The sequence below is a fragment of the Tachysurus fulvidraco genome, chromosome 24 (assembly GCF_022655615.1).
Source record: "Tachysurus fulvidraco isolate hzauxx_2018 chromosome 24, HZAU_PFXX_2.0, whole genome shotgun sequence".
Classification (NCBI taxonomy): Eukaryota; Metazoa; Chordata; class Actinopteri; order Siluriformes; family Bagridae; genus Tachysurus; species Tachysurus fulvidraco.
The window spans coordinates 12,506,289-12,520,607 of record NC_062541.1 but is presented as its reverse complement, the minus strand read 5'-3'; the positions used below and the strand labels follow the sequence as shown (position 1 = coordinate 12,520,607).

The 14,319-nt window shown below is 37.6% G+C and overlaps 1 protein-coding gene across 4 annotated transcripts in view; it reads left to right on the top strand.

Moving 5' to 3' along the window:
- csmd3b (CUB and Sushi multiple domains 3b) overlaps positions 1–14,319 on the top strand; it is a 403,012-nt gene that overhangs the window by 39,491 nt on the left and 349,202 nt on the right. For all 4 annotated transcript variants that reach the window (XM_047808110.1, XM_027175911.2, XM_047808109.1 and 1 more), the window contains exon 2: positions 8,328–8,550. In XM_047808110.1, coding sequence (XP_047664066.1) covers positions 8,328–8,550 — 223 coding nt within the window. The remainder of the gene's footprint in view (positions 1–8,327; positions 8,551–14,319) is intronic.

Below are 14,319 nucleotides of genomic sequence, written 5' to 3'. Positions count from 1 at the left end.
GTTGCTCCCATATAAAACAATTCGGCCGAAGCCCTGCCATTTTCTTACCCAGATAGTGCTATTTTCTGATTGGCTATTGTAATGTGTAGGCTCTTTTTTTGATTGGCTGATAAGTGTCAGGCTCGCCTAAGCACTCCAGGGAGGACGCGGCCACATTCCTGCCCGGTTCCATAGAGACAGCGGTGCGGACTGATACATTTTGGGTGCTGCGGCAAATTAAATATATGATAAATAGTATGTTTTTCTGCATGAGAAATACAATGTTTGGCGGGAGAGCGAGCGTGACAAAAGACCGAAATGCGTGACTGTCACTCACAATGCGTGACACTTGACAGCCCTGCGTGAATAAACGGAAACGCCCACCGTGCATCCACCAATTCTACACTGCGTCGGTGCTGTAAACAGGTTAGTCTGTAGGCAACACTTCAGTTAAAATTAATTAATTTAAAAAGTAACGGACAAACGCACCATATGGTAACGGTAATGGAGCTACTTTATTTAAAAAGTAACACGTTAGAGTATTAGTTACTGTCAAAAGTAACTGCGTTATAGTAATTGTAATAATCGTATTGCCCAACACTGGTTACTGGTTACTCTTTCCTGAAATAATTAGTGGTTCTCTGCTTACTTATGTTTAGGGCTTTTTAACCTTGTTTGGTCAGAAATGAATTGGGTTTTAATGCAACCTTCTGCCATGCAGTGATATACTCGGGCACCCAGCATGTCAGCTCTCTTATATATGGGCTGTAGACAAAGCAGAATTATGTTATGACTAGTAAGGCTAGTGGTCTCATTGCCAGAGAATTGATTTCTGCATCTAACATTACCTATATCTTAGCCATTAATAAAATTGTTACATATAGCTGAGTCATCTGCATGTACTATGAAATATATTAGGTTTTTGCTGGTTTTTGTTAAAAAAAAAAAGGATCCAGCTTTAATACTGATCTCTGTCATATTCTATGCTGCCACCATGATCTATTTCTGCCTTACACTCTGATCTTCAGATTGCTTCATTGCTGGATTATTTGCACTCTGCACTGAGTTAGACCTAAAGCTTTAGGGAATAATAGTCAGGGTCTGATTCTGTAGGTAAGGCAGCCATACTAAGCTTCCCAAGCTCTGTATGTTATTGCAAGTTGCATTAAACTATAAGCTTTTGTGTTTAGCCCATGCTCATCCCCAGCTTTCCTGTTCTGTGTTTTAAACACTTAAAGGCACTTGCTCTAACTCTAACATCAGAGAAAGTTAGCCAGTGGTGTTTCCAAAGTTGTACTTTTTGTTGTTTTCAGCACTGTTTTCACCCTAGAGTGAAGACAATCCTTTACAAGTGTTACTTGAACATGATCGAGTCCCAAACCGAAAAGCTGTCATCCAGCTCCAAAGTCCACCGTCAACATTTATTCTTGAAGGTGCTGTTGTTAGAAATTAGTAGAAATAGAAAAATATGTAAGAATGACAGAGTGTTAATTTATATACATGTGAGATCTAATTATTGTGTAGAGTGTTGCGTTATTTTGTGCGATACTCACAAAACGTGTTATAATTGTGGCTGCAAATGGAAAAAATATCATTTTAGAGATTTTCTTTCCAATATCACAGTAGATATGACTTCGGCCTTTTCTGAATAGTGACTTTAGTTGCTTATATTAGAGGTCTTCACGATTCCACAGATCCGAAAACCCGAGGTCTGACCCGAGACTCGAGCGGGTTCGGGTCTAAAAGTTCCATGTGTACCTCGGACACGGGTCGGGTATAATAATAGGGGCATCGGGTCTTGGGTAATTTAAAATGAATGTGTTTTTACTGAACGGAGCAGAGAAGACCCGAACTACTGTATCTCACGTGTGTGCATCGACTCGAGTCCTTTTTCAACCTCTCCTCTGTTTGCCAAGACCGCTTGCAACATGTGGCTGGTGATGTCTGGCTGGCGGTAAGCTAATTATTGTTTAAACAGACCTGTCAATCAATTTTGAATCCACGCTGTAGCGGTTACTTTAGTGTAGAGTTACGCAACATTCAGGTCCAGTTGGGTTAAAAAAAAAGCCGTCGGGTCGGACTCGGGTCTATTTTTTTCGGGTTTGTCTCTGGTCGGGTCTTTCTTAAAAAAATTAAAAATTATGCACATTGGGTTCGGGTAAAAAGTGATTCGGGTCATTCTAGGTCGGGTACATTTTTTTTTTTAGACCCAAGAAGGCCTCTAGCTTAGATATCGCTTTACATATTCTGTGGAGAAACTCTCAGGACTATAATGCAAAGTAATGCAAGATAGTTGGTAGAAAATGCAGAAAAAATGGAGATGATCTGAGTGAGAGAGAGAGAGAGAGAGAGAGAGAGAGAGAGAGAGAGAGAGAGAGAGAGAGAGAGAGAGAGAGAGAGAGAGAGAACACAGTAAAATACTAAGGGAGAAACGTATAGTATGTAAATGAAAAGAAATTATTTAAAGCTGCATTTTAATGCGAGAAGCACAAAGGCAGCTGGAGAGAGGGATGAGGGAGGAAATGAGAGAATACTGAGGCACCACTGAGCTCTTAGCCTTGAGAAATAACTGACTATGGTGGGTGTTTGGATCTTATGTGATACATGCAGCATTGTTTTTGTTGCTGGGTTTAAAAGGTTGGCCTGTCTGACTAATTAACTAGACAAAGATTGTGGACCAACAGCGGGGTTCATTTACAAACAAGCATTTTAGAGGCTATATTATACTATGAATAAAAATCCAGAGCTACTGAAATAATGATAATGAAAAAGTAAATCCTTTGCTTCCTTTACATTACAAGTACCATGTTAACAAACACTTCCCCTCATTGAACTGCTGAATATTTTTCATATAACACTCTCTAATACAAATCTATAACTAAAGTAATTGTCTGGGGTGAGTTGGACATTGATGGATTCTCTTTACTAAGCTGATCACCCTCTCTGATCTCCAAAACAAACAAGTTCTTAAAATCTTAATAGATCTCTACGAGTCTCTTCTCTATCCTTGCTAAAATTTGTGGGCAGCATCACTCTTCTCCCTTTCAGGTAATTAGTTCTTTAATGGATGTGTGGGTGATAAATAGCAAATTCTAATTAAGCAGATTGTCCATTATGGGCTTTATCCTTTTACACTGGGCTCGCTGTGTCTCTGTTTTTTATATGAGGATTCAGGGCTCACTGCTGTGGGCAGATCACCCAGGGAAGTGGGCACAAGCTGTTAAATCTCCACATTAATCTCATTGCTGAGGTCAAGATGGTAATTTAGACGGGATCTCTCTCAGGGGCTGCAGCATAATCAATTGCTCTGTCTTAGCCTTATTTTCTTATCGCTACAATATTTAACTGCAGGAGTAAGCAATTGCTTGTTAACATGCATCGCTCATGCTGTGTTTGTGAGTTTACAGTAAGTATGCTCCATTACGCTTCTTTGGAAATAAGATTGATATTACTTTTTACACATGACACAAAATGAACTATTTTCAAGCTCAGTGCCTAAGTGAGAATACATATCACTGTTCTGATAGAAAACTTCAAAAATCACTGTCTTAACCAATGCTTAGCATGTGTTATGTTGCTTACATTTGCTTTATTAAATAAAGGCATCCATTTTGTACTACACTACATACAGTTTGTATGTAGTACACTATCTAGTTGTCTTGAAATTTATATGTAGTGCACTAAATCTAAAATGGTTCCCTATAGCTTAGGTACTCTCAAAACTTTATTGTCTGACTTGTTTAAAAAACTTCATTATGACCCAGTGGCCATTTTACAGCCAACAAGTTTGCTCCTTAAGTGTTTCTGCTCTCAAGCAGTCCTTTTTTTAGTATCAGTGCAGCATCTTCTATGGTATACAGCAGAAGCTACTGTATTCAGAACTCTGGTCCAAATTCATAGAAACCATTCCTTTATTTTTACAGTAATTCCTCATGAAGTCATTGTTACGTCTAATCACGATTACATTTACATTTTCAGCATTTGGCAGACACCGTTATCCAGAGCAACTTAAATTTTTATCCCATTTTATACAACTGAGCAAATGAGGGATAAGTGAGGGCACTACAAATGAGGGCCCAGCAGTGGTCGCTTGGTGGTCCTGGGATAGAACTCACAACCTTCCGATTGCTAGACAATACCTTAACCACTAGGCTACCACATCCCCCATAGAGTAAAGTACAGTATACAGTATATGGCCAAATGTTTATGTGTATACCTGAGCATCATACCCATATGTGGTTCTTTCCACAAAGTTGGAAGCACACAATTGCATAGTATGTCTTTATTATTACAGTTTGCACTCACTGACATGTTCAAGCATGAACACAAACTTGCTCCAGCATGACAATGCACCTGGACAAAGTGAGCTTCATGAAAACATGGTTTGCCAAAGATGGAGTATAAGAACTTGAGTGTCCTGCACAGAGCCCCGAACTCAACCCCACTGAACACCTTTGGGGAGACTTTGGCAAACCTCTGGCCACATAGTGTAGTTACAATTAATCTTGCATGATCAATGAGAACACGTCAATCAGCATTGAAAATATTTCTGAAGTGTTTTTAATTTGTATCAAGTGCATCATATCTCACCCCGACTGCACCACTGACATTTGGGGCCTGATCTCACTAATGCTTTTGTGGCTGAATGAGCACAAATCCCCATAGCCATACTACTAAATCTAATGGAAAGCCTTCACAGAAGAGTGAGGGTCATTATAACGGCAAAAAGCACACGATCAAAAAAGCACACGAGTGTTATTGTCAATTGTCCTTAAACGTTTGTACATGTACTGTACATTCTTTTTTACCTGGTTGTGGTCACACTAAGGAAATGAATGGAACCCACTGAAATAAAGTGGATCATTTTTACTTCAGAGGGTATGAATGCCAAAACACCAGAGGCACACACTGTTGAATTCTGACTCATGTTAACATCATCCTTTCCTGTCACCATGTGTGTGTGTGTCATCATGCCCCAAAATGACTTAGCTCCAGCAGTGCATCTATTTTTTGTTGTGCATGGCCAGGTGTTGCTATTCTTTCCCCAGTTCAGTTCAGCCGAATCTTAATGTTTACTATACCTTCATTCATTTCTACTTCCAGATTTCTAATCTCATCAAACTGTATTTGTGTGTATAAGTATGTATTCGAGACTTGTGCTCTCATTTCACACCATGTAGGTGCTAATTTGTCACGGCAGCTTGCAGGGCAATTAGGGCCTGAAGTGTCATCAGGCTTCAGAGCAAATCAAGTTGGAGCATTTGAGCGATAAGGAGTGGCAGGCAGCAGCTCGTATACATGCCTAAAGTGCTCGACTTGTCCTGAACAAATTTGTTAAGTGATGCACAAAACATATTTAAATACCCTGTTTGAATCATGAATGAGACACAAAAATGAGCCGGGATAAAATCTTCGTGATGGAGTCAGTCAAGTAAAGTAAACAATCAGTCCCTCCAGCGTATTTTTCTGTGTGATTATTGCTGCCAAATATGCTTGATTTTGCTGCAGTTTTTTTAAATTTGCAATGCAATTTATTTGAGTTTTTTTCTTCTTCTTCTTTTTTTTTTGCAGAAAATTTCTTAAAGTGCTAAAAGTGGAAACAAAGGATTCTTCTTTTAAACTCCTTTCAGTGGAGAGACACTTTCTATGATAATCGAGGACATGTTCGACAAACATAAATTGAAGAGGTTTTTGATTGAATGTGCGTTGTGGTGATGTCACATGACCCATTTTGGCTGAAATCTGTGGAAAATTTGTGGTAGTTTTAAAAAACTGCAAGCTACTATGAGTTCAGAGTGTGTTTGGCCACAAAATCATCAAATCCTGGAAGGACTGAATAAAAGAGATTTAATACTAGAACAAAATAAAGAGAAATGATCTTGATATGTACATTTTAAAATATATATATTTTTTATTTATTAAATTTTTTTTTGTTTTGTTTAACAGTTTATTCATTCATCTTCTGTAATACTTTGGTGTAGAGAGAAATCACCAGACAATAAAGTCATGAACATGATTAATAAAATCATGATTTCTGTGTGGAGGGCAGAAATCCACAGTGAATGGGATGCTGCTCCATTACAGGGCATTGCCACATACAGACCTGTACCACCAACCAGCATGTTTTTGGAGGTAGGAGGAAACCAGGGAACCTGGAGGAAACCCACACAGATATGGAGAGAACACAGAAAGACAATAACCTGGGCCCAGAGTCAAATTAGGGACTTGTGAGACGGCATTGTTTCTCCTGCTCGGGCCAACAAAAATTGTCTGTATATTAATTACATTTGCAACAGAGAGAGAAATCTTTGAATGTTTTTTTTTTCCTTTTGTACTTCAGATTAAAGTTAACATTATTCCCACTTTTCTACTTTCTCTTTGCTCACTCTGTTTTTTACTCTTACTCAAAGCTTGTACATTTTTATTATCCATCAGTGTTTTTTCTAAACAATACAATGGCCTTAAACCACTCCCTCCTCCTGTCTAGAAAATATAATAATGTCACTCATGCCTGGAGGCAGATCCAGGAAAACAAATTAAGTTTTAACTTTTACCGCTCGTGATCAGTCATGTTCACGGTTGTGCGACGGAATGAAGCACTTATTTTTATTTTCTCGATATATATAGAGTTTATTAGTTTATCAGTCTAATCCGGTATAGAAACCATGGCTGAGTTGAATCTATTTTACAAGACACAATGATGGAGTTTTATAGGGTTTATAGGGTGCTAGATAAAAATTAAATAAAACTTTGTTTTGGCAAACAGGACTCTCTCTTTTTTTGTAAATATCTTTGATTCATTTAAAGCTTGCATAAGTGAGTAGTTAGAGCCATTTTGCCAAAGCACTTAAGCCATCTAACTAATCAGAAAAATTAAATAGCGATGACACCAAGATATAATATTAACAAACTAAATCTTTAGCTGAACTGAATTTAGTTAGAGGTTAGATCACAAGTTCCGAATAAACTTTACCTCTTTACAACAGTTGAATTTTTAGTAAGGATTTATAAACATACAGTCACACACTGACTGCGCTTCACATCCGAATAGCCCATAGTGTTATTTGGTGTAAAACTATGTTTTTTTAATATATATATATATATATATATATATATATATATATATATATATATATATATATATATATATATATATATATATATATATCTCATGATGCATTCCATTACAACAAGGAATTCCCTTTGGTAATGACTCACTGTTTATCAACAGCTAATAAATCAGCCAAGGATGTTAAAATTATGTAGAACTTTACAGGCCATCTGGTCATGCATAAGTGTTTAATGAAAAATATTTGTTCTCTGTAGGCCAGGAAACCCACATCTGAATGAATTAATGGGGGATAATAAATTTCCCAATTCACTGATTACGGTCTCAAGTTACAACAGCTTTTGTTCCAAAAAAAAATCTGTCAGTAACTTTGTTGTTAAAACTTGCCTAATTTACCTAATTAATTCATTTTCAACAGAGATAATTGCTTGATGCCTACTTTTGGTTGCACTGGATTTGAGCCAAATCAGAATTTTCATTTAGATTGATTATTGGAAGCACATGTGAAGAGGATTATCTGTTTAGTTGTCGTCTTTACTGAGATGGAATATTAATCGACTCTGTTATAAAATGACACTGTAACTGGTATTCTTTTCTAAGGTCTTGAAATGTGATAAATTGATTCCAGATATATACAAAGACCTCTTCAGATATATTACTTGTATAACTCAATCTTTTAATAGTTTTATCACATGAACAGACGTTAAGTTCTTCATGAAGATGTGAGCCAGACACCTTTAGTATGAATCTAAAAATGTTTTTCCTCTTAAATAGCTGTAATCGATGTGATGCTGCTTTCTTACTACTTAAAAAAACTACTGTACAGTAGCAGTAAAAACAAAACAGTCTGTCTTAGAGGTTTTAAATATAACTGGATGTCCAACTAAGGTTAAAAAAAAAGGCAACAAACATCAGTCAGGAATGAAAAGTGAGCTTGTGTAATGCAAAAGTGAGCTTGTGTAATGTTGTGTAATGACGTGTTGATTTATAACTTTTTTGTGGTGTTATAATCATCACAGTGGTGTAATGATTTTGTTCACCATATAGCCTGCATTAATTAGAGCGTTTAAAAATAGCACTTGAAGCTAATTTACTTTCTGCAGCATCTCGGTGTACTTTCTAAAACTGTAGCCTAAGACTTTTGCTATTGAATTTAAATAAATATTTTTGTCTGAATGTGTGATTGTGGTCATATGTATTATTTACTTCAATGTCTTTGAAAATGCACTTTCATATGGTTTATGTTTGTTTCTGTGTCTCTTTTGTTTTCTGCTTACAGGTTTCATATATACATGTGGTGGGACTTTAAAAGGAAGGAATGGGACCATTGAAAGCCCTGGTTTTCCATACGGTTACCCAAATGGGGCAAACTGTACATGGGTTATTGTAGCAGAGGAAGGCAACCGAATTCAGATAGTCTTTCAGTCTTTTGCAGTGGAGGAGGAATATGATTTTTTATCCCTCTATGATGGACATCCTCATCCAGCTAACTTCAGGACAAGGTGAGTACAGCTCACTGAGTGTTTTCATTTCTTGTTGTTGTTGTTGTTGTTGTTGTTGTTGTTGTTTTCTTCCTTAAGGACTCCATGACCCTCCACAGTCACATTGTGAGGACCTTTTTAAACTGACAATGAGAATCACCTTAGTTCATTTTACCCACCATCTTCTTCAGAAATAAAATAGAGATGTTTGGACAGAATACTACTTAAAAAAAAAAACTAGCTGCATGATGAGTTTGGCCATGGATACAGAATACTCATTGTGGTTTGCAGTATTTAGCTGTTCTTTTGTAGGAACATGGGGTTTATTACAGAGATATAGACAATGTCTTAATGAGAATTCATGTAGGATAACAAAGATGTGATATTGCCTGGGGCAGTGGTGGCTCAAGTGGTTTAGGAACTGGGTTGTTGATCAGAGGATTGGAGTTCAAGCTCCAGCACTGTCAAGCTGCATTGAGCAAGGCCCTTAGCCCTCCCTGCTCCAGGGACGCTGTATCATGGCTAAAAAGTGATATGCAAAAGGGATATGCAAACTTATGTTCTGTAATGTACTGTATATGTAACAAAATAAAGGCTTCTGCTTTAATGCATGTTACACAAGTTCATTAAACAAAAGTCATTTTATAATAAATGAATTATATTAGAACAGGAATAATTAGGGGAAAATAGGCAATGTTAGTATATCTACTGTATATTTCAAAAGCCCTAAAAATACTGGGTATTCTAAGTTCTGTGTTGTCTTATGTTCCTCTGTGTCTTTATGTAGCACCAGAGTCCTAGAGGAAAGTTGTATTTATTTCACCATGTACAGTACAGCAGTATTTATGGTCGGAATGAACTCTTCCTTACTTCTTGACTGGACAATTCTTTCTTCCAGTTGATTTACCTCATGGTATAACTTTTTGAAAATAGTTGTAGTGGAAAGTAGTTCGGGGTGGCCAACCAATCAGAGACCAAGAGTCACATGTTTCACTGTGTTACTGCAAAGAGCCACATCATACACATGGGCACACATGAACATTACCCTGCCATTCTGAGAGCGAACTTGACACAGATTGTTTACTTAAATGATCTTGCTCTTACTGGGAAACTTTGAGGTATTTTCATCCCACTCACATGCGCGTTTGACGAAAATACCGCATTTAACTCAAGCGAAGCGAACATGCACATTAAAAAGACACAAATACAAACTTCGATATGAACGTAAGAGCCGCATGAACCCGGGCAAAGAGCCTCGGGTTGGCCAGGCCTGAAGTAGATGATTTAGGCTAAACAGAATTCAGACATGCTTTAAAGCCATAAATTACCGTAAATAGAGTACCATCATGGCTAATTGTTGTTTATTTAGACGTACATAGAGCTCAGCATGGCTTATGAAAGAACTGTACTGTATGCACCACATACACTACAGAACAAAAAAAAAACTTCGAAGGATATTAATCAACCTTAGCTGGATTGATTTTTCACTTGCTTAGATTCATTTTGGTCCTCAACGTTTTGCATTTCTCTAATCGTAAACAAAATCCTCATTCATGCAATTATCTATAATTATCAGCCAATCATGTAGCACACAATACATAAAATTATGCAGATATCCCACAGTTCTAATTAATGTGGTCACTATGAATTTAAAGTGCTATATATAGTATGGTGCAAAAACAACAGTGAAAAAAAAAAAAAATACAGTGATCACCAGGTCTGCATGCTGGAGCACCTTACAGATATGAGCAGTCATAGGGGAATGAACAGATTTTCGTTGACCAGTTGAACACTCTACTGTCATGCCGAGCAGAAAAGCATTTCAGAACACACACAATACACATACGTTTCATACATTTACAGCATTTGTCAGATGCTCTTATACAGAGTGACTCTTTTTTTGTTTGCATTTTATACAACTGAGTGATTGACAGTTAAAGACCTTGCTCAGGAGCCAGGTAGTGGCAGCTTGGTAGCCCTGGGATGCGAACCTAACTTCCTAACCTCCTGATTAGTAGTCTAAGACATTAACTGTAAGCTACCCAATTCACAACATGCAGAACATTTAAGGAGAATGATTTACAACAGTAGAAGACTTTAGGTTCTTCTCCTGTTAGCTATCAACAGGAATCTGATACTACACTGGCACAGGCTCATGGCAACTGGACAGCTGACAGTAGACAAATATTCACCGTATTTACAGGCTACAGATTCCGGTAAGGTGATCTGTCTTAAGATTGTGTTTTGAAGAAGAAAAAAAAGCCAAACAAAAGCACGTCTGCTCTATTCAAAAACTCATCCATTACTTGGACCTGTGGTGTCAGTGATACAGCTTTACAGAAGGGATGAGCATTGTAGGGAGGCCGACTGTATTTGCTGCTCTCACCTGTGCTGTTAATTTTGTGTACGTAAGCATGTTTCATGCCCTGTACAGGCAGCAAGCTGGGTCAGGGTCGCTTCACGGGGGCCTCCTGGGATTTAGCGCCCAGCTTGTGCTGTAGTTCTACACACTTGTCAGCTTCCAGCTGTTAGGCAGCCTGCACAGCGCCGCTCCACCAGTTTCCTGTTTTCTCTCTTTCCTCCATCCTTACCTCCTTGCCTCTGTAATTTCTCTCTTACTCTCTCTACCACACATTTATTTTTTTTATATGAAAATAAAATTATTTTATTCACATTTTAGATTTCCAATAATAATTCAAGCATCTCTAACCTCCTATGAATTTTATTGCAGAATTCGATCATGTTAATATTTATTTATCATATACAGTATATGTGTGCAGAGATTCCTATATCCAGTATACTAGCAGTGACATACCACTGATTCGACACAGCCGTTAGGTGCATTCGAGACACTGTGGTTCTTCCAGCAGTCTTCTCATTAAAAATAAAGGACATGGATATTTTTTTAATGTGTAACCGTCTGCAAGTTCTGGAACATTTGCAGATCCAACGTACATGTAGTAATCACAAATAACCATCCTTCAACATGTCAATCAATACTAAACTGGAAAAGAGAATATTGGATAAATGAATGAACAAAGACAGGGCTTACACTTTTTCATGTTTCTCACCTCATCTTATTTCTCGTTCTCTTTTTTCGTGTTTCTAATATGTTTGGGAAGAAAGACGAGTTAAGCTAACCGTGTAAAAGACGTATATAATATAAGGTTCTACAGGGGATAAGTTGATGTGTTGTTATGCCATGCTCTCATGAATTTAAACAAACTGCATGCTGTTGTTCTACCACATTAATATATGCACTGAACTGAAATATTCCCCTCCCTGATTTGTTCAGTTGAGAACGCCATGCATAAGAAGAGAAATATATTGTGTCTTTTATGACCACCCTGGTCGTCCTTAGAGATCTGACACAAATAAATTGCAATGAATAACAGCTCATAACGATTTGCTCGTAACCAAGAGACCGTTTATGGTTTACGTTTTAGCTTAATCTGGGAATTGATTCAGATGTATGAATGTAAAGACCTCTGTCTCTGTACTACTGAGTCTACTGTGTATGTTATCTACTGCGTAATAAGGCTTTATATATGACTGTACACATCTGTGTGTTTCAGCTTCAGAACCAAAGCCTTTCATGAGATTTATTCAGTCTGAGTTGTTCTTGCGAATTAACGGTGAAAATGTGTTCAGTGATTCTGGCTTCAACTGGTTTGGTGGTCTACCATTATTTTCCTGTTCACAGCGGGATACTGCTAGTACAGTTAGAACGGTATTTAAGTGAAGAAAAAAATCGTTAATGGCAAACGTTTCTTGTAACATACAATCCAGTGTCAGTACCTGGTAGCCCAGCCCCTCTTCCGCTGAGTGACATTGAGTGCATCGAGTGTCCAACATTCAAAATCTGATAAGCTGTAGACGTTGTACAGTATGTTGCTCTGCACAGTCCATCAGTTGTCTGAATTTGTTGCTCTTGACTGAGAGTTTTGTCTCCACACTTTTTGTGTCCATTACAATATATTTTATATGTATATGTCTCACAGCAAAAACTGATTCTTATTGAAAATATCACCTACAGTATAGTGGCATCCCCACAGGAACTCACTGCTACGTCTACGATGAAATATCTCTTCTCTAGAACCTCTTGCATGGTGAAGGTTATATACTGTATTAGCAATGGGTTTCAGTCTTTGTTTCCCCTTTGCATTCCCTGATTTTGGAGTCCTATATGACTACATGTTCATATTGCTGTATCATGAATTTATTCATAAGAAACTACAATCATAGGCTGCTATCTGAATATCAAGTGTGGCTCTATGACTCGGGAGCTGCGCATCATTATTCATTTTAACCATCCTGTATGAAGTTCTTTTCTATCTGTCAGGCTTCCAGTGAAAACAGGAGGTGATGTAAACCATATCAGCTTTTTACAAATGTTAAAGATTTTCAGCTTCTCCATCATTCCATGATCGCTGGAAATGTTTACAATGCTAGTGTGGCTTCTCACTTTTCACTTTTCAGTGAGATTCACTTGATACAAACTTCATAATCACTCTTGGTGCTGATTGACCTGGTTTCTCATGAATTAATGCAAAATTCTGATTTGATTGATTGATTGATTGATTGATTGATTGATTGATCTATGCTGTATATATACGGTAGTAAAATAATTACATTTCAGCAAGTTTTGAAGGTGAATCAGTAAAATGCTCCTTTCTATAATGATACTATTTAATTATCATTTTGTAATTCACTGCAATCAATTTTAGTTATTATAATTATCAGACTTAATGTGCTCTGGTATTAAAAAGCGAGTAAGAAAATCTCACTTATTGAGAAAGTCTAGTTGATTGATATATGTCACTATATCTATGTTGTTAAAATATTTACAATCCAGCAAATTTCAAAACGTATAAAACATAAAATGATCAATAAAATGGGATTATTAATAAATACTAACATCTGTGGGGGTTATGGTGGCTCAGTGGTTAGCAAGTTTGCTTCACACATCCAGGGTTGGGGGGTCATTTCCTGTCTGTGTGCAGAGTTTGCATGTCTCTGTGTGGCTCAGGGGTTTCCTCTGTGTACTCCAGTTTCCTCCAAAGTTGGCACCTCATCCAGGGTGTATAAAGGATAAGTTCTGGGTTCCATGTGACCGTGAGACACAGGATAAATGCTACAAAAAAACACAAAAACTAATGAATAATGTATTTGCTGAAATAAAGGCTAAGAATAGAATTTAGTTGACTTTTTCTCCATTTTCTTTTGTTTCAGTATAATAGCACATTAGTACTTTACATAAAGGAGGCTTACCATTTGAAATGGATTTGTGAAAGCATAACTCCTAGTCTTTAAGTAGTCAGATTCATTATTGTAGTTAATTGTGTGTGTGTGTGTGTGTGTGTGTGTGTGTGTGTGTGTGTGTGTGTGTGTGTGTGTGTGTGTGTGTGTGTGTGTGTGTGATCATAACAGAGAGCCTGAGCGCTTTGCTGGCCCGTGAGCACATTCTCATAGTCCTGTGGCGTTTGCAGCATAATTAGCCATCAGCGTGTGAATGCGGGTGTAGCTAGAGGAAGCGTGAGCTGCCACCAGCAATTATTCATCCCTGTTGTGTCACTCAATCCTGCCGGTCTCCATAAATCATATTTCAGTTTGTTGTGGCGTCTGATCAGGGGGCCTGTGGGGAATAGTTAGACGACGGACTCTCTAAATACCTTGTAAGGACAGAATGTGAAATTCATGAAGAGGTTTACTACAGAGCCACAGAAGGAGAGATGCTGAGCTTTAACGAAATCCCTGTGTCTCTGTTTCCGTCTGATACATATGTATGAC